The sequence below is a fragment of the Orycteropus afer genome, unplaced genomic scaffold (assembly GCF_000298275.1).
Source record: "Orycteropus afer afer isolate SDZICR_OR568_19922 unplaced genomic scaffold, OryAfe1.0 scaffold00105, whole genome shotgun sequence".
Lineage (NCBI taxonomy): Eukaryota > Metazoa > Chordata > Mammalia > Tubulidentata > Orycteropodidae > Orycteropus > Orycteropus afer.
Genome location: NW_006921692.1, coordinates 6,834,198 through 6,856,025, shown reverse-complemented (window position 1 = coordinate 6,856,025; position 21,828 = coordinate 6,834,198). Strand labels below are relative to the sequence as shown.

The 21,828-nt window shown below is 34.6% G+C and overlaps 1 protein-coding gene across 1 annotated transcript in view; it reads right to left on the bottom strand.

Moving 5' to 3' along the window:
• Positions 1 to 1,630: 1,630 nt before the first annotated feature.
• TMEM161B (transmembrane protein 161B) overlaps positions 1,631 to 21,828 on the bottom strand; it is a 47,843-nt gene continuing 27,645 nt past the window's right edge. Inside the window, exons 5-11 of the mRNA XM_007943390.2 lie at positions 13,932 to 14,083; positions 13,347 to 13,407; positions 12,717 to 12,857; positions 8,916 to 9,029; positions 4,446 to 4,620; positions 3,118 to 3,214; positions 1,631 to 1,908 (exon numbers count right to left, since the gene is read on the bottom strand). Of these exons, the coding sequence (XP_007941581.1) occupies positions 1,631 to 1,908; positions 3,118 to 3,214; positions 4,446 to 4,620; positions 8,916 to 9,029; positions 12,717 to 12,857; positions 13,347 to 13,407; positions 13,932 to 14,083 (1,018 nt within the window). The remainder of the gene's footprint in view (positions 1,909 to 3,117; positions 3,215 to 4,445; positions 4,621 to 8,915; positions 9,030 to 12,716; positions 12,858 to 13,346; positions 13,408 to 13,931; positions 14,084 to 21,828) is intronic.

Below are 21,828 nucleotides of genomic sequence, written 5' to 3'. Positions count from 1 at the left end.
AAAGACATTTATTTAAATACTTAACACATTGCTCAGTCTTTTAAAATATCAGCTATTTCAAAAAATCTACCCTAAAAACCAGGAATGTGCATATTGAGATTATTCAAATGAATGTGAATCAGGAGCCTTGAAAGTAATTCCAAAGGGTTTCCAAAATACTTTTAATAATGGCAGAAGCACTGAAACATAATATATACCCTCCTAAGGCAGTTATGTTGAAGAGTCATTTATAAATTCTAGCTGTTTTTTTTAAAAACAAAAAAGCTTATGTTCTATTTTTCATATTCTCCTTATAACATTAATCCTTCATTCTCAGTTTTAGATATAAAAGGCATCAAAAGAATTGTGCCCTTTTTTCTTGTATCTACTGACTATTTCAATTGCCATTCTATAAAATAAAAACAATTATTTCTAATTCCAGAAATTACAGATTTAAAATAAGTCCTATTTAATTAAATGATACCTATAAATATGTTTAGAGAGGGAAAGGTTCTGATTTTTTTAAAATGACAGAAGAATAAATTTAATTTGGGAGAAGTCATCTAAGCAGTCATAAAAATAGGAATAATTTCATACACAGGCAACATAAATAAATTGCTTATTCTGAATTTTCAAAATGTATTTTAATCTCATTCCAAAAAGAAAGAAAATTTCTAGATACAAACACATCTCATTCAATCACTTTTTTAAAACATATTCAGCAACTTAAAATATTATAAGGATCCAATATTTTCATCTTTTATATATAATATATATATATATATATATATATATACACACACACACACAATACATACAGGTAGTCAGCAGGATTACAAAGTAAATTTTTTTTTTAAGTCTGATCAGTATTGATAAATATTTCTAAGCTTTAAAAAGAACTACTTAGGATCACAGAATAAAACAAAACATAGGAGACACAAACCTAAAATCAGGATTGCAAATGTTCATATGGCCAAACATTTTAAAAGAACTCCAAGTTGGATAGAACACATTTTAAAACAATACTCCTGGCTACTCTTAAGCAGCAGTACTTAAAGTTATTAAGCAGTACATCTCCATTAAACTTAAAATAACTACGAAGCTTTCTTTATACTGTAATATACAGTAGCTAGCTATTTCTTCCTTTCTGTTGGATTATTAGTTGTCTGAAGAGAAATATTACCAACAGAATAGACTTTCGCTCCCTTCCCTATCCCAAAAGCATGGCTCAGGTTGACGATTGTTCTATAGGCAGCCACTATAGAATATTAACAGTACCTTAAAACCATTAAGAGCAATGAATCAATAACTGGAGTCATATGAGAAGTTTCAAAAACTGCTGGGGGTTTCTGTAAACCAAGGTAATCAAAGTATTATTACCCTTGTAGATAGCCCTCTCACATCAGTTAATACAAAGAGTTAAAATTCCAATGCCACAGTACAAGAGTTAACAATCTATTCTGTGATTTTAAATATTATAACATTAATTCACCCTGAGAATACAGAGGAAGCATTGAAAACAAGAAGATACTCTGATATGCTTTTTTTTTTTCCTTTATGTTTGCTTTCATCCGGTTTTCTTCAACCCTTCAAGGGCACAAATATTTCAATTTAAAGTGTGACTTGTATATCTTTTGTGGTTAACTGAGGTTCATGCCACAGTCAGATACTGGTGATAGAAAAGCCCAAAAAGGCTCGTAGAAAAGAGGCAAGCAGCAATCCACCAGGTCAGAAAAGACAGAAGTCCTCGGAAAAGCAGAGGAGTGAAAATGTTTTTTAAGCTGCTCAGTGCCACTGTTATTTGTGTAACAGTTACCTTCATCTTCCCATCAGCAGCTGGTAATTGAGAATAAACAGAATTGGAGAGTAGACTGTTATCGACTGGCAAAGAAGAAATAGTTTCTGGATAAATCCCCCAGGAATGATTACCTAGAAAATTCAAGACATAAATGAAATTTGAAGAATAACTAATTCCAATGCTTCTTTAAAGAAAAAAATTCTTTAACTCATATTTGAAATTAAGAACAAAGTTTAGTGACAGAACAAGTCATTTTATGTTGATAATAAAGTATAATCATCTTTCTACATATCTGGTAAATAATTTCACTTAACTTGACCACACTATAATCTGGTCTTACCAGTAAAAGTATATATAAAAACAAAAAGCTTAAATCACTTTCAATAAACTGCACTAACATCTGGTAAAATAATAAAAACAAGTTTTCCATGTATACGACATGAATCAACTACCTACATTGAGTAATAGGGACTGATTCAATAACTTCTTAGAAATCTTTTCTGCATTTGGAATATCAGAATAAATTTCTTTCTCAGAAAATATCTATCATTTCATTGTGAGACTATTAATAGCTTCCAGAAAATTTTTCATCATATACTTTGCTACGATGGATAGGATATGAGTCACATAATTTACAATTGAGCTACCCCTAAATGACATTTACACCTATAGTCAACTCTATAGTATGTACCAATCCTATCCAAATAATATTTTCAATTCCTTTGTGATTCTTAAACCCCACCTTGGCAGACAGCCTGATCTATGAGAAGGGAAATAATCTATATAATAATAGGGAGCTCTTGAACAACATCACACAAAGACTTGATAGTTCAATAAGCCGATTTATAGGGGACTTTACCTTTCACTGAGAAGTGTTTAACTTTTCACCAAGCATTATCTAAAGTAGAACCCATCAAAGGAGAGTTTAAAAAAGAGATTCTGTAATTCAAGTAAGTTTACTTATAAGTATCTTTTAATAATTTAAATGTTAGGCACTAACAAAATCTTTGAAACTGTAATGTTTTATAAGAGTCATCCTCTTATAACACAAAAGGAACTAAGATCAACAGTGCTCACTAGTTATTCTTCAGGAGTTAATTTTTAATAAGCAATTCTTATAAGTAAAGAATTATACTACAAAATAATACACGGGCCTGCCTGAGTTTTCAAATTCAAGATAATGGTGCAACTTTTACCACTGAAACTTCCCCATGTGTTTTCTTAAAACTCTTGTAAGAGAGAGATAATTTTAAGAGGCATATTTCTTTGTAGGTAGCAAACGCATTAATTATATGTAGAAGGCAAAACAACTTGTTTCCCAATTGCTAGAACACGCCTACCTAGTGTTTTCAAAAGCAGAGTTGTGTGAAGCAGCATTACCAGAGGAGCCACATACTGCAGTGCAATGACACAAAGATAATAAAAGACTCGCGCCACCTGCAACCAACAACATACAGCTGATAGTTATGAGTGAATTAAACTTTCATATAATTTTGTCAGTAAAACAGAATTAAGAGATAAGTAATCCTTTCTCGGAAAGACAGCTAAATGTTACTAAGTTTATTATAAATGTCCCAGAGTTTGACTTCAGAAAATCTCTGATTTTGGTAAGTTTTAAAAAATGTGAATATATTAAAATAAATTACTCTTAAAAACAGTTCTTAGGTGGCTAGTGTAAATTGGGGAAAATAATCTCTAAAATTTAAATGGCATGCATTCACTTCATTTCAAAGACAAAACAAAATGGCTAAATCTCTAAGGACAACAACCTATAACATCACACTAGTCAGTCATATTTGGAAATAAACCCCTCAGAAATAAAAACATTAAATCCCTATTCAGTATGACTATATTTGATCGAAGTCAAATTATGACAAATATGGAAATATATGAAAGAAAAAATGGAAAAGTTGCTTGAATCTTGATAAATGTTCCTAACTATCGAAGAGTAGAAAACAGGAGATTCAACATCAAAAACTAAGACATCATCAGATTATAGATTTACTATAAAGGTGGAAAGATTCCTAACAATTTCTTTCTTTGGAATCCCCATTAAGTACATAGTCTCATGCTCAACTACATGGAGTATTATTAAAATAGTAAAAGGAATAAATTTAGCCCCTAAAATTATTCTTTCCTTTCTGTTTAAGCCATAAGCTATACGAAATAAATTGTACTATCTTCCAAATCTTTTAGAAGGCTCCCACTTAGCAACAGTAAGCATGCCACAGCTTTTCATCATCCAAGTGTATGACACATAAAGCACTTAAAGAAGGAAGAGGAAGGGGAACTGAGGTCCTTTCTTCACTTATCACCAAAATCAGATCAAGGTCTCTGTTAAGCTATCAACTTAAGATGGTCCCATTTATTACAGTAAGGATATTACAGGATAAAATTACTGCTCTGGTAGCATAGTGCCTAAGGCACTTGACTGCTAACCAGAAGGCTGGCGGTTCAAACCCACCAGCCACTCCTTGGAAGGAAGGTTGGGCAATCCTACTTCCATAGTGATACTGCCTCGGAAACCCAAGGAGGGGTCGCTATGAGTCGGGGCCGACTCGACGGCAAACAACAACAACAACAACAACAAGGGAAATCAAATTCTATATGTATTCTTCTTACACACAATATATGCTATTTTTCATTTTGACTGCAGTATAAAACTTACCATTTTCTGTAGCTCAACTGTACTTATTCGTCCTGCTTCTTTCTTCAGCTGATCCACACATTTCTGGGCTAAGTTTAAGTAAGCTTGCATGTGACTACGCATCATGGCCAACCGCAAAGCACACAGCAGGATTATTAACCAAAGTCGTAGAGTATCAAATGTTGTTTCTGTCATTCTACAGATTAAAAAGTCAATATGGTACTCTCAAAGACCACAATATGCTTGCATGCTAGTTATATGTGCTGATATAAGAAATCCATATCTAAGCTATAGCTGGAGATAAATATAAAAGAACCCAAATCTGGCATGTTGCTGCTATTAGTTACCACTGAGTTGACTCCAACTCATAGCAACCCTATGTTCCGAAGATTGAAACACAACCTGGTCATGCTCAATCCTCACAAACCTTGCTATATTGAGGCCATCACTGCAGCCAGTGTGTCAATCCATCTCGCTGAGAGTCTTCCCCTTTTTTGCTGACCTCCACTTTACCAAGCACGTTAACCTTTTCTCCAGGGAAAAGTCCCTTCTAACATGACAAAAGTAGGTGAGACAATGTCTGGCCATTCTTGGTTCTAAGGAGCATTCCGGCTGCATATCTAATAAATGTTCACTTCTATAACAGAATGAGATAGGTATCATGGGAGTAGAAGAAATAATAGATACCTAACAGAAGAAAAAATAGGGCAATATTTGGTATTCTCTATCTATTCTCCTCCATATAAGAATAATTGCCTGTGACATTAAAAGAGAAATTGGATACCTTTTAAACTGGAGACTAGGAGAAAGAAAGGAGGACACAGGAGTAAGGAACCACAGGAGAGTACCTGTGGAACTAATCAAGTGAATAATCAATCTATTACTGAGTCAAGTTTTCTCTGATTATATAGGTATCTGGATGGGCTCTTTCACTCTGATGAGTTCATAATTGTTGAGACCATGGAAAATCCAAGAATTCTGATGTATTATTAAGAAATCAAATGCCTTAACTTCTTCACCAAGTCACTCAGCTGTTACACAACTGAACTTGGTTCAATTCTGAACAAGTCTGGAAGGATAAGATCATAAACTAGAATACTAGGAGCTGCTCCTTAAAGGACTTTAGAAAGCAGAGATAATTTCTGATGCTCTTTGGGGTTATTATTTATTTATTTTTTAAAATAAAAATCATGGTTTCTGCTTTGATAAAAGACTATCCTGTGAGTAATTTGAAAAGAGCAAAGATCATCTCCAACCTCTAATCTAATCTCTCGCATATATTAGATACTTAATAAGTAACTATAGAATCTGGCACTTAGATAGGTCTCTGTCAAATTCTTAAGACCACGAGGCTAGAACAGATGGGTATAAAAAAAGACCAAATAGGGAAAGAAGAAAACTTTTAACATTTCTCTCTATATAGATTCTATTATCACCTATTCCTTCTGTCTAGTAGTAAGAACTCAGGAAAAGAACTAGAGTACAACACAGAAAAAGTTCCCTGGGGAAACAGTCTTAAGAGAGGAAATAGAAAAGGCAAAGAAGAGGTGAAAATGTAGTTTTAACTGTTCATGATATGGAGGTCACAAATGAAGATGGAACAAAAGCCTTTAAGTATATCTCTGGTTTCCTTTTTAGAAGATCATGAGCTCACATGGACATAAATTTGCAATGGAAAAACACCGTTAGCTAAAAAGGATAAAGGCATCGCATTTTATTAACACGTTTCCATTAAAACGAACAATTACATCGAGATTAAGGGGCCAGTCACATGAGACCGACAAAAGATTAAAGGTAAGGTCTGTTATTCTATGCTCCCTAAAACTGTACAACATACAAATTAAACTGGTAGCATTCTGAAGACTGCTATTATACAGATTTTCAGGGTGACAGATAATAAGAATAAAGGAAACAGACAAAAGCAGTAAAAGAGAAAATTATTTGATCTGTTTCAGAGGATTTAGGATAAGTCATTGAACTGTACCTTCCAATTCAGATTACTTAAGTAACTTCAGAAAGATTCTTGAAGTTATCTAAAAAGTTGATCTGGTAGGGTAATTCAGGGAAGAACCTGAGCTGGTAGTACCATGGGCAAGGAACAGGCAGACAAAATTCACCCATATTCTGAAGCCACTTAGGGCTTCACTGTATATCATAGTTTTGATTTTCTTCTATTAAGTTAGGAATACACATGGGTTCTGTTTACCTCCTATTTATTTTTTTAATGCCAATTAAGAAACATTTCAGGATTGAAAGTGCATTATACCCAAGTTTTGCTTCTAACTACAAATAAAGACCTTTCTGCAAACTATTTTGTCTATATAACAAGAGAAGAGCCTGTCACTTGTTTTCTCCTTTATCCTACACTCTTTAATGGGCAGCTATTCTTTTTCAGTCTATCACTAAGGCTTTAAATTTTAAACAAAAACTAAAAACCATCTGTGTCTAATCACTCTACATAATGCAATGGTCTGAACATTATAAAGAAGAACAGGATGGAGCAGAGCTAAGGTTGTATAAAATTTTTCCCCGTTCACCCAAGGGAAAAAGTTTGCTATTCTCATTTCCTTTAAGCAAGTGATTCAGTATTTATAAATTTGCACAAAGTTTCGTCAGACTGAAAGTAGGAATTCAATAACCACCAAATGTTACATATATATTATCTATACATCAAATGTCTGAATGTACATTTCACTAACAAAAAACCTGGAGTTAGTACGCTAAGAAAAATCATGGAATTTACAAATATAACAGTTGGCTAAATAACCTTAGATAAGTTTTTCACCTTCTGAATTTGTCATTTCATCTCTAAAATGGGGATGTAAAGAGCAATAACAAAGAGAATTACTCTAAGAATAAATGAGATAAAATATGTAAAGCATTAGTTTCTAGTATAATAACTAGCGTATAGTGGGTGCATCACAAATGCTAGTGTCCTTCCTTTGTCAATTTAACTAAGAAAAGTATTAGTATCAGAGAACATAATTATAAAAGTATGGAATTTGACGTCTTTGACCTAAGTCCAAGAAAGGACTGGAATGCTTTCAACACGAATTAGGAGTTCCCCTGAAATATTGCCTTAGGATTACTTTTAATATTCAGTGAATCTGTGAAGTTAAAACTTCCAATATTCCAATAAGGCTTACTTATGGGGGCGACCGGACCTAGCTCAGTGAATATTTCCCTAGTTCAGTAGGATAAACCAAAAAACCAAACTCACTGCCACTGAGTCGAATCTGACTCACAGCAACCTCTCCTTGGGTTTCTGAGGCCATAGCATTATGGAAGTAGATTGCCCAACCTTCCTTCTGAGGAGTGGCTGGTGGGTTTGAACCGCCAGCCTTCTGGTTAGTACTCAAATGCCTTAGGCACTATATCACCAGAGCTCCTAGTTCAACAGGATAAACTCTTAAAAAAAAAAAAGAAAAAAAAAAAATTCCATGGTCATAACTGATTATATACTCTAAGACAAATAAATTCATACCAGGATCTAAAAGAAGTAAATGTTCACTATGGAGTCAAAGACTAGTCAAGTTTTTCTATTTTAATTCTGATGAGACAAAGAGGTGAAGGAAACATCTATTAAGCATTTACTTCCAGTTGGTTGAATTACCTGTTTAATTTAATTTAATTTTTATGATTACCTTGTGAACAAGACACTATTATGTTCATTTTCCAGATGGGGAAACAGAGTCTCCATGAAGTTTAAATAATCTGTCTCAAGTGACAGTTTTAGGGAGGAGCAGAGTCTGGGTTTGAACCAGCTCTATCTGAATCTTTCTACTACTATACCAAAACTTCACATGGCTAATGAGTTAACATATTAAGTACAGTTATTAATTCATTTTAGGAAACTGTTTCTATTTTTTCTTACTGTCTTTTTAAAAGGAAGTACACTAACTAGGGAGACATTAACTAGCATGACATAACAATGTTACAGCATTATTTTCAATTTTGTTAGTTGTGATAAATGTCCTTAATTTTTAGAGATGCATATTGAAGTACTAAGGGGTTAAATGTTATATCTCTAATTTACTTGAAAATACTACATCAAAAACAAATGAAACAAAAAAGGATAAAGCAAATATGAAAAATGTTAATTGCTAAAGATAGGGACTGGGTATATGTGTTTCCACTTATGCTCCACCTCTCTGTAATTTTTAGTTACAAAAAATAAAAGAACTAAAGTTATTTAAAAAAACAAGTACAATGACAACAGGAAAATGAGAATGACAAACGGACATTAAATGAAGAAAAAAAAAACCAAGTGGTACAAGATAATATTATTGCAAGGTAATAATAATATTCATTAATGAGGATCACAAAAAATAAGTATCAACTTAAAATCACATCTTTTAACACTTCTATTAATGTTTGAAAAATACAGTGTCTTAGTTTTATCATTAAAAACTTTTTTGCAGTATATAATATTTAAGAAAACAATTTGATTATGAATTATATAAAAATTAATCCTCAAAGACCCATACTTACAAAGGGATACTTTCTTTTCCCAATGGTGGGTTCATAAGGTAGTCTTTGGTGATTGGTTTTACCCAGAGAAGAACCATAAATAAAGGTGCCAAGAAGTTGATATGCAGTAATATTCTGAAAGTATGTAAGAAATAAGGATAAACATCGAGAAACTAAATACTTTCATAAGCTACCGAAACGTGGGTCTGTATAAAATAAAATTAAGAATGTATTTCAGTATTCTGTTTTAATGTACTGTCATCAACATAGGAGCTCTGGTGGTATAGTGGTTAACGCATTTGGTTGCTAACCAAAAGGTCAGCAATTCGAACTCAACAGCTGCTCCACGGGAGAAAAATGGGGCAGTCTGTTTCCTTGAAGATTTATAGCCTTGGAAACCTGCTGGGGCAGTTCTACTCTGTCCTAAAGGAATTGACTCGATGGCAGTGGGTTTGGTTTTTTGGTTTGGTCATCAACATTTTATATTTATCTTTAACACTTAACATTGATTTGAGCCTTTACAAAACTATATGATGTTAGTGAATGACAGTCATTACTTTAATTTTTCAGATGAGAACATTTAAATACAGAAGGTTAAATGACTTGCTCATGGCAACATTATAGGTTAGAGGCAGAGCTAGGAGTAAAATACATATCTGTTCAATTCTAGACAAGTGTTATTTAATAACCCAAGACTACACCTGTGATTCAATACCCCCAACTCATAGTGACTCCAAAAGACAGAGTAGAAACAGTTCCTTAAGGCTTCAAGACTTGTAATCTTTATGGAAGCAGATGATTCTCTAACTTCACACAATGAACCCAATGATTTTCAGTATTAGAGGGTGGGAGGGGTGTCATCTTCTAATACTGTTCAGCACAGTTGAAATGAAGTGCCTTCTTATTATTTATAAGTAAGTGATAGTGATTAACCAAACCCACTGCCACTGAGTTGATTCCAACTCATAGCAACCCTACTGGACAGAGTAGAGCTGCCCCATACAGTTTCCAAAGCTGTAAATCTTTATGGAAGCAAACTGCCTCATTTTTCTCCTTTAGACCATCTGGTAGCATAGTGCCTAAGGCACTTGACAGCTAACCAGAAAGCTGGCGGTTCAAACCCACCAGCCACTCCGAGGAAGGAAGGCTGGGCAATCTACTTCCGTAGTGATACTGCCTCGGAAACCCAAGGAGGGGTCACTATGAGTCAGGTCCGACTCGATGGCACATAACAACAACAAGAGCATCTGGTGGACTTCTCTCCTGCAGACCAGCATCTGGTAGGGGTGAATTGCAAAATTTTCGGTTGGCAGCCGAATGCTGAACTATCATACTACCAGTGCTCCTTTGAAAGTGATTAGCAAGGCCTATAAATACTAGAAGGCATATACATAGCAGATAGAACCTAGTTACAACTTAAAACTAAGGAACCTTTCAATATACATAATAATCATGAATAGTGTTTAAAATACTATGATCAAAATCTTAAGTAATTCACCCATTTTAATTTATTCTTAGATGATTTTAAACATACTTGAAATTAATTTTCCTATCTCATACAAAGATATGATAGGAGCTCTGGTAGCATAGTGCGTAAGGCACTTGACTGCTAACCAGAAGGCTGGTGGTTCAAACCCACCAGCCACTCCTTGGAAGGAAGGTTGGGCAATCCTACTTCCCTAGTGATAACCGCCTGGGAAACCAAGGAGGGGTCGCTATGAGTCACGGCCAACTCAATGGCACATAACAACAACAACAACAACCTCATACAAATCAAGGAAATTTACATTACTCCTAAATGGCAGTACAGAAGAGGTTTTGGGGATTTCATTGTTAACTATTCTCCAAGTTTTTATCCTGTTGTTAAAGACTGTTCTTATTTTAGAACAAAGGCAAATTCTTCAGACCAGTTACTTTATTACACTTGTATCGCTTTCATTATCAACTATGCTACTGAAGGGTTTAATATACACAGACATTCACACACACACAGTTTTAAATATCACAACATATGCAAACAGTAATCTGTGTGAAGGTATTGAGTAAACAGGGCTGGAAAAGGAAACTATGAACACTTCACAGGGAAATGTAGAATTCTGGGTTCCAACCTCTGTCATTAAAACTAGAACTAGTGCCCAGCCATGGGGAGAAGAATAATATTGCTCTTTGTGCCAGTTATGGTACTTTCACAACAGAACTAGCTTGCCCACACCCTTATATCAAGGCAGAGTGCTACATCACAATCAGGGGAGGGGGTGCTACAATAAATTGAAAACAAAATCCCAAATCCCTAAAGGAAGACTTGTTAAAAAAGAAGCTATATTTTACTGAAAAGGACAGTAAAATGTCCCCTACCCCCAGCCTCTATTAAATGCTTTAAATGTTTTAATAAAGTGATTCTTTCATCCCACAGCCTGGGTAAACCATCCAGTGCAGGGGAAGAAAAAAGCAGTATTAGGTATGCAGTGTTGCTAGGGAACACTCTAGTATCAAGGAGCAGCCCACAGCGGTTTCAGTAGCTTGTGAAGGGCTCCCCTCCACCCACCCTTTTCAGCTTATTTAAATCATAACACTGGGGTTAGTGGACTGAAGTGTGTGTGTAAAAAGGAGGGGGAGAACCAGGTTTTGTCTTTAAAGAAGCCATTAGAGAGACGGTGGTGGAAGAAAGGCAGGATGTAGCCAAGAGCATGCTGAGTAAAAGGAGGAAAGAAAAGCAGGGATGAAAGAGTATATAGTAGGAGGTGGGAGTAAGTAAAAACACACACACAGAACATTTTGTAGAAAAACAGAGGTAGGGAAAAAAGCAGAAAGACTGTCAAAATTAAAATAAAGGAAAACAACATAGGTAAGGGAGATAAGAATGATTATAGAAAGGTTTACGAAAACACAACATGAAAATCAGCTTCATTAAATATAGGGCTTCAAAGAACAGAAATGTTAGGAAATACAATTAGGCAGAGAAACTAGTAACTTTAAGTACATCTATCATAATGGAAATATTTTTAACTTGGACTTCCACTACAAAATAAGACGAGATGGGAACTTGGATCTGGTTATGCGTTGAAGTAGATGTAAGTGTGCCATTCTGCCAAGGTGTCTAGATTGTGACAGCCTAAAATAATATAATAAATGGGCTTTGAAGTGTATGTAGAGATTAGATTCAAAATGACTTCTCCATTTGAGAACTAAAATAGAATTTGGCAACTGAAAGTAATCCATGACATATATGACATATTACACTGTACAGTATTAACAATTCCAAAATAAAATAACTCTTAACAAGAATCTTAACAAGAGATCAATAACTTTAAGGAAGACAAACATCTCTTTGGCACACAGCAACAGATCAATAACTTTCTAAAGAAGACAAACATCTTTTGGTATAGAACTTTTAGTTTAAAAAAACTTTAAAAAAATATTTTAAATAAAAAGGAAATTATTTAAGGAAATTCATATATTTTTTAAATGTTCTAATTTTTTAAGGGAATTGATCATTGCTCCTTAGTTCAGTTTTAGATTGTAATATCATGAGCACTGACTACATTGAAATAAAAAGAACTAGTGCAAATATTGATGTTTTCATTTTAGCAGGTAAAAGAGAAATTCAGTAATGGTATAATTAATTTTTAACACAGGAGCTTAAAACTTAGAAGTAAATAAAAGAACATTGCTTATAGTAAAAGAAAAGCAGTGTGACATAAAATGGTTACTTGATTATTCATTTTTAAAACAATAATGTATGATTTCATTACAATAATATACCTTCATTAAGATGGAAAACATATATTTATCTGCATGTGCTTATGTACATTTTCCGCTTACTGTGTAATTTTTTCTGTTGCCAAATTCAGGGCATCCAGGTGCATTTGAGCCAGCCGTAATCCAGGAAATGTCAAGAAAGCCCCAATGAGTGAACAGAAAATGGCCAGAAAAAATTTGAAAGTAAGTTTAGAAACAGGACCCCTAAAAATAAAATTAAAAAGAAGAAAAGAACTGATAAACTTTTTAAATTAATTTTTAAGAATTTCCTTTATTCTAATCAATTAATCAATTACTTTATGAATTGTATAATAATAAAACAAGGTAACATTTCTATAAAAAGACTGCACTTATTTAAGAACTTACAACAGACTTTAGTGAACTAAAAATTACCATTATTAACAAACCAGGTATGCCTTTAATCAATTATAACACTATAACCTACATATTCAACATACAATTTATATGTGATACAAATATAAATTTAGTCTTTAGAGGGAAAAGGAATTAAGTAAAAGCAAATCTAATTTTATTATGAGTAAGAATGTTTCCAAAGTGATAATCCAACTTAAAAAGATTTACACTCAGTAAAAATAAAGAATTGCTTATAATAAATAGTACCTTGCTAAAAATAAAAAATTAAAAAACTTCACCTGTGATATTTAAATAATGCTTAATTTTTCAAAAACTTACTGAGATTCTAAACCTTGCTTTTCAAGAAACTGCATCGCACTGTCTGAAAAATTTGTAAACCCTGTTGGGGGAGGGGGGATACAGAAAAAGAGATTAAATTTATCACAGGGGTAAAAAACAGAATCTTCCTTTAGGAAAAAAAAAACACTAGAAAACAGAGTACCTGAAATTTTGAAGTGACTAGCTTAGCTCCTTTCATGTGCTAATTAGTATGCCATAATGCAATAAAAATCAGCTATTAGCAGAAACATTCTTTGAAAATATCCCTTTGATATTTGTACATTCCATGGGTGTGAATAAAATTTGCATTAATTCTTATTTCCCATAAACGTTAGCATTACAGAAACTTAATTGTAAGAAAAAGGAGGAAAAGGGGAGAGAGAATTTTTTGGAAAAGGTAAACAAAAAACTTGGCTGAAACAATCTAGAAGGAAGAGCTTATTTAAGAATAGTGAAAACTGTTTGGAACACTGTAGTAAACTGTGAACAATTTTTTAAAATTATCAAATATAAAACTTACTTATGTACTGAATTTAAAAATATTAACACCAACTTTTAAAGCTGAGTTATGCATTAAGTTATTACCTGTTTCAAGTCCAAATTCCAGATAGTTCTCTGTTACAATCAATACTGCCATTGCTTTGACGAAAAAGAAAAATCCAAAGGTAACACAGACTGATCTTTCACCTCCATCTTCTACTTTAAAATAGTGTGTAGTTAACGAAAATAGAACTTTGCTGCAGAAGGAAAAGTTCAGGAAAAACCACAAATAACTTTTGTGGGAGTTAAACACAACCACAACCATCTTTACAGGACGGGAACTCCAACAGAAGGTAATTACAATCTTCGTTTTGATTCTGCACTTAATTGTTGACAAAAGGACATCCTCAGGTACCCTTTAGAAGGAAGTGAAAACTGAAGAAAAGCCAAGGAGGAGTTACCTTAGGGAACAATCTATATTGTGAATGTTTGTCTAAATTTACACTTAGAGTTAAATATACAAACACACATCACCAGAATCATTTGGCAATTTAAAATTTGACAATTACTAAAAGCCACTGGGGTAAAAAAATTACCTGGGATGTCTACTCCATGGTACAATTAAACAAAAAACATAGAGAAAGTTAAGTTCCAGTTGAATATTCCAAAACGGCCAACCCTTCAGCATGGTCACCTATTTAAAAAGAGATCATCTTATCTTGAACCCTCACTGATTCAATTGAGATTAAATCAGCATTAAATTAACGAAAGATCCAAAGCTACAATCCTGATCCTGTGTACAATTCTACACAAAACTATTCTCCTTGAAAGTAAAAAACAAACAAAAGTAGCTGGTAACAAACGTTTAGATGAAAGAACTCATGAAGGTGGCATAGGGGTTAAAGCAATTTGGCTGCTTTAGGTTGGTAGTTCAAACCCACTAGAACTCCACAGAAGGATAAGGCAGTCTGCCTCCTTCAAGATTTATGGCCTTGGAAACCCTATAGGACAGTTCTACTCTGTCTTTAGGGTGATTATGAATTGGAATCAACTAGATAGCAATGGATTTGAGGTGGGCTTTTTTGGTTATTTTCACACGAACTTTCTATCAAGCAAGGAAAATAATAACAACCATCACTTAATACCTGCCATGTACCAAGCATTACCTATTAATTCATTTATTCCTTACATTAGCCACACTAAGGGTAAGCAATTTGCCAAAGTCTCAGATTGATGCAGTTGGAATTTAAACCTGGATCCATGGTCTGAGTACTTAGTAGCTGCTTATACTCTCTTTACAAAACTGTATACAGCTTTTAAGTGCCTCAAGTCTTCTTTACTTCCAGTAAACTTTTAAATAAATAAGAATATTAAAGCTTTTTTCCATGCAAATAGTTGTTTTTCTTTTAAGAAGCAGATAATCTACCACTGAGTACCAAATTTTCTAAGAAAGCAAGTTACGAATAATTTTAAAAGTCTTAAAAGAAACTCCAACATTTAAGAATTTATGAAATACAAAATACTGTTTAAGAATACATGAGTTCAAATATCTCTCCAGGATTTCTGAATGCCATGTTCCTTACTTATTTATTCCTTCTCCGAAAGAAAGAAAGGTGATGATTTATTTTACTGGTATCAAACACTGTAATTCCATTCACTTGGCATTGTAAGAATAGCTTAAATATTGGAAGAGAACAGAGAAAAAAAATGAGGTTAAAAAACAATGTGTGAAAACTCCACAACTACAACTCAATTGTTTTTGTTCTACAGCTATGATCTCTTAATCTGCCTGAGGAACCTAGACTCAGGTTTGAAAAAACACTGGAAATGTGTACGCATTAGAATGTAAAAACAATATCTAATTCTTTCATTTACACTGAAAAGCAAAGTAACATCTTTGGCCAGAAATAGTAACAGATTACCAAAAATGAAGTTTTTCAAAGATTAAACATACCACCAAACTTTGTTATCCCATAATAATGAAATAAATTATCAATTGTCAATATCAAGGAAAAAAAACTAGATGTAATCTGATACAGGCATGAAGCATAATCTTCGCACCTTAGCCTATTAAATTCCTATATCACAAATGCCTAAAATGTTATAATCTTGCATGATCAATTCATATTGTATACTAAATAACTCTTAACTTCAAGTATTACGCAAGTTTCATGTCTTTTTTTTTTTTTTTTTTAAAAAAAAAAAAAAACCCATGCCTACAGTGTAATGGTAAAATTCAGGAAGGACACAGAACTTGAGTTTTCAGTCTTTGATTAGGAATGAATGGAACGAATGAATGGCAGGAAGCAGTTCAGACAAAAGAAAGATTATGAGCAAAGATAGTGCAGCTACACCCACAACTCACTTATCAACATGATCAGCTTCCAAAGATCAGGTCATTATGCAAAAATTGGCATTATAGAGGATGATCACAGCCCATCAACACAACAGAGGATGACTACATATAACAAATGTCAAATCATTACATGACTGTCAAACTACTGAGAATCATGGAGCAGCCAAGTTGGCATATAAACTTAACCATTACAGTGAGCATTATTCTCTCCTTGCAATTCCGTGTTCATTACTGCCAGAAGTATGTCATTAATGAGCAAAATAGTAGGATAGTAGATTTTTTACTATTGTATATACAAAATGTTGAATAATGAGAACGTAAATAAGGAGTAGGAATATTACATTCAGGCGATGATAAATACATCATTCTGGGTTAAGTGGATGTTTAGAGACTACTGAAGGAAAGCTTAAGCATGTGGCATGGCCAGGTAATAAAATTACTTGTGAGAATATCGTATGAGTATTTTACAGCAATTTTGGAGGCTAATGATAATAGAGCCATGTTTCCAAAATTGTGAAGAAAAATACTGAAAATCTAGAATTCTTCTATATCCAACCAAAGTACCAATCAAATACGTGACAGTAAAGAATTAAGATACTGTCAAAGTTCAAAGTCTAAATATATTTACTTCCCATACAAACTTGGCAGGAAACTCCATCAAAACATCTGAATACACAAAAGAAAGAGGAAAATGCCAAGTCCTAGATATGGAAAATTAAACTTGGAGGAAAGACAAAAAAAATCCTAGGATGTTAAAGACAAGACCAAAAGTAACAGTTATGCATCAATCCAGATAAAATCCAGAGATTTTCCACAGAAGGAAATAATATTACAAAAGATACTATGGTGCTTTACAACATCCACCTATGAGTAATATTTATATAGCTTTAACTAATCACTGAATACTGATTTCATCAAAAATTAAGTAACTCTATTAAGAACATAACTGAGAATTAAGAAAAATCCTCATCTACCATACTTGATGAATTAAGAGTCAGTAGTAAAAGCTTGAGGAGCTCTGGTGGTACAGTGCTTAAGGCATCTGACTGCTAATCAGAAGGATGGCAGTTCAAATACACCAGCCGCTCTGCAGAAGGAAGATGGGGCAATATACTTCCATAGAGATTTACTGTCTTGGAAACCCAATGAGTCAGAATTCACTGGATGGCAGTTGGTTTCATTTTTTGGTTTTAGTATAAGTTTGAGGAGCCATGGTGGTACAGTGGTTAAAGTGCTTGGATGCTAACCAAAAGACTGTTGGTTTGAACCCAACAGCTGCTCCACTTCCACAAAGATTTACAGACTTGGAAACTCTATATTCTACTCTGTCCTATAGGCTTACTATGAGTTGGAATCAACTACATGGCAGTAAGTTTGGTTTAGCATAAGCTCAACATTTAGAAATACCAAGAATTTTTGAAAGCCAGAAGCAGCACCTAAAACAGAACCAGTTTCTAGCACAATACTTTCAGACATTATAAACTATGTTTGTGTATATATATATATTATTTGATAAAAATTAACATTTTAGAAAATTCAATCCAGATTTTAATACTCTTAAAATAATATTCTTGACCTGTACTTTATCTTACTCTAAAAATAAGTATATTGCATACTGAACTTTAACAGAGACTAGGACTTATAAACACAGAAGGAACCATAATGGTGCAGTAGTTAAGTGCTCAGCTGTTAATCAAAAGGCTGGAGATTCAAACCTATCAGCTACTTCCTGAGGAAAAAAATGTACAGTACTATAGGCTCACTATGAGTTAGAATTGACTTGATGTCCAACAGATTTAAAGCTACACACAAATTCTTGTGTTTTACTAACTTTTTAAATCTCACACTGAGATTATTAGATCCAAGTCCTAATTCTATCCTCTAATGGAAGTATCCTATACTTCTGAGACACTATCATCAAAAAATTTTTAAATTTTATATACCCTCTTCCTTTGCAGGAAAAGTGCTGATACATAAAGAAATAGTAAACCAGCACCTGTCTGTCAGTTTGTCATACTGTGGTGGCTTGCATACTGCTGTCAGGCTGGAGCCTACACTACCATTATTTCAAATACCAGCACTGTCCCCCATGGTGGATAGGTTTCAGTGGAGCTTCCAGGCTAAGTCAGATTAAGAACAAGGAAGGGGCCATCGACTTCTCAAAGTATTGGCCAGTGAAAACATTATGAATAGTACTGAAACACTGGCTGATATAGTGCTGGAAGATGAGTCCCTCGGGTCAGAAGGTATTCAAAATACAACTGGGGAAGAGCTGCGTTCTCAAAGTGCCCAGTCTTCCTTTCAAGGAGTAGCTGGTGGGTTGAAGCATCAGTCTTCTGTTTTAGCAGTCAAATGCCTTAGAAACTATGCCATCAGAGCTCCTTCCTCAAAGTAGAGTCCACATTAATGATGTGGATGAAGTGAAGTTTTCAGGACCTCCATTTGCTGATGAAGCATGACCAAAAAGAGAAGAAACAGCTGCAAAAATCCATTAATAATTGGAACATGGAATGTACAAAGTATGAAGCTAGGAAAATTGGAAGTTGTAAAAAATGAAATGGAACACATAAGGATCAATATCCTAGGCATTAATGAGCTGAATAAAATGCAATGGTTTTGATCATTTGGAATCAAGACAACCATACAGTCTACTATGCCAGGAATGACAAATTGAAAAGGAGTAAGGTGGCATTCATCATCACATAAAATGCTTCAAGATCTATCCTGCAGTACAATCCTGGCAGTGATAGGATAATATCCGTATGCCTACAAGAAGACCAGTTAATACTACTACTATTCAAATTTATGTAGCAACCACCAAAGCCAAAGAGGAAGAAATTGAAGATTTTTATCAACTTCTACAGTCTGATACTGACCAAACATGTAATCAAGATGTACTTATTACATCTTGGAAACAAAGAAGAATCATCAGTAGTTGGAAAATACAGTCCTGGTAATAGAAATGACGCTGGAGACTGCATGATAAAATGTTAAGACCAACGACTTACTCATTGCAAATACCATTTTCAACAACATAAACAGTGGCTACCCACATGAAACTCGCTAGATGGAATACACAGGAATGATATCAACTACATCTGTGCACAGAGGTGATGAAGAAGCTCAAAACAAGGCCAGGAGCTGACTATGGAGCAGACCATCAACTGCTCATATGCAAATTCAAGTTGAAGCTGAAGACAATAAAAACATGTCCATGAGAACCAAAAGGTGACCTTGATTATATTCTACCTGAGTTTAAAGACCATCTGAAGAATGGATTTGATGCATTGAACACCAATGACCGAAAACCAGAGGAACTGTGGGATGACATCAAGAACATCATCCATGAAGAAAGCAAAAGGTCATTAAAAAGACAAGAAAGGAAGAACAAAATAGATGTCAGAAGACTGAAACTTGTCCTCAAATGGAGAGTACCTAAAGCAAATGGGAGAAATGACAAGATAAAAGAGCTGAACACAAGATTCCAAAGAACAGTTTGAGAAGATAAAGTCAATTATTATGATGAAATGTACAAAGACCTGGAGTTAGAAAACCAAAAGGGAAGAACATGCTCAGCATTTCTCAAGCTGAAAGAACTAAAGAAAAAAATTCAACCCTTAATACCAAAAGATTCTATGGCCAAAATACTGAATGATATAGGAAGCATCAAAAGATGATGAAAGGAATACAGAGTCACTGTACCAAAAAGAATTGGTTGATGGTCACATGTTTTAGGAAGTGGCATATGATCAAGAACCAAAGGTATACAAGGAAGAAACTGAAGTTGCACTGAAAGAATTGGTGAAAAACAAGGCTCCAGAAATTGATGGAATACCCATCGAGATGTTTCAACAAATAGATGCTGTGCTGGAGGCACTTACTCATCCATGCCAAGAAATGTGGAAGACAGCCACCTGCCAACTGATTGTAAGAGATCCATATTTATACCCATTCCAAAGAAAGTTGATCCCACAGAATGTGGAAATTATTGAACAATATCATTAATATCACACGTAAGGAAAATCTTGCTGAAGATAATTCAAAAACGGGTGTATCGGTAAACTAACAGGGAATTCCACAAATGCAAGATGGATTCAGAAGGTGACATGGAATGAATAGTATCATTGCTGATGTCAGGTGGATCTTGGGTAAAAACAAAAACCAGAAAGATGTTTACTTGTGTTTTATGGATTATGCAAAAGCATTTGACTGGGTAGATCATAATAAATTATGGATGACATAGCAAAGAATGTGAATTCCAGAACACCTCATTGTACTCATGAGGAAGCTGTACATAAACTTGGAAGGCTGTTGCTCGAATAGAACAAGGGGATACTGCACAGTTTAAAATCAGGAAGGGAGTGTGCCAGAGTTGTATCCTTTCACCATATTTATTCAATTTGCATGCTGAGCAAATAATCCAAGAAGCTGGACTATATGAAGTAAAACACTGCATCAGGATTGGAGGAAGACTCATTAACAACTGCAACATGCAGCTGACACAAACTTGCTTGCTGAAAGTGAAAATGACTTGAAGCACTTATTGATGAAGATTAAAATCTACAGTCTTCAGTATGGATTACATCTCAATATAAAGAAAATGAAAAATCCTCACAACTGGACCAATAAATAGCATCATGAAAAATGGAGAAAAGATTAAAGTTGACAGATTTCACTCTACTTGGATCCACAATCAACACCCATGGAAGCAGCAGTCAAGACATCAGACGATGTTGCACACTGGGCAAATTGAGGCAAAAGACTTTTTTGAAGTGCTCAAGGGCAAAGATGTCTCTCTGAGGACTAAGGTGCACCTAAGCCAAGCCATGGTATTTTCTACTGCCTCATATGTATGTGAAACCTGGACAATGAATGAAGATGACTGAAGAAGAGTTGATGCTTTTGAGTTGTAGTGCTGGTGAAGAAGTACCATGGACTACCAGAAAGAACAAATCTGTGTTGGAAGCCAGAATGGCCAGACTTCATTAGACTTACTTTGGTCATGTTGTCAGAAGGGACCATTCCGTGAAGAAGAATAGCATGCTTGGTAGGGTGAAGGGTCAGCAAAACGGGGAAGGCCCTTAAGCAGATGGATTGGCACAATGGCTCCAACAGTAGGCTCAGGTATAGCAAGGATTGTGAGGCTGGCACAGGACTGGGCAGTGTTTCTTTCTGTCGTACATAGGGTTGCTACGAATCAGAGTTGACTCAACAGCACCGAACAGCAACAGTAAGTACCTTTACTGAGTAAATTCTTCTCCCTACCTTTATCCCTTTATTATTTTGACACATCATTCTGTAAAGAACATTGTTATTAGTAGACACTCAAAACCGCATATGGAAAACCACTGATGTAATTGTTTTTTCCTTTCAGTGAACTATATTTTCCTTTTTCACCTCTCAGTCCTATATGAAAAAAGAAAAAGAAGCAAGCTCACTGCCATTGGTACTTGTTGTTGTTGTTGTTAAGTGCCGTCGAGTCGTTTCCGACTCATAGCGACCCCATGCACAGCAGAACGAAACACTGCCCTATCCCGCGCCAGCCCCACAATCCCTGCTATACTTGAGCTCATCATTGCAGCCACAGTATCAATCCATCTCGTTGAAGGCCTCCCCCTCTTTCATCGACCCTCCACCCTACCAAGC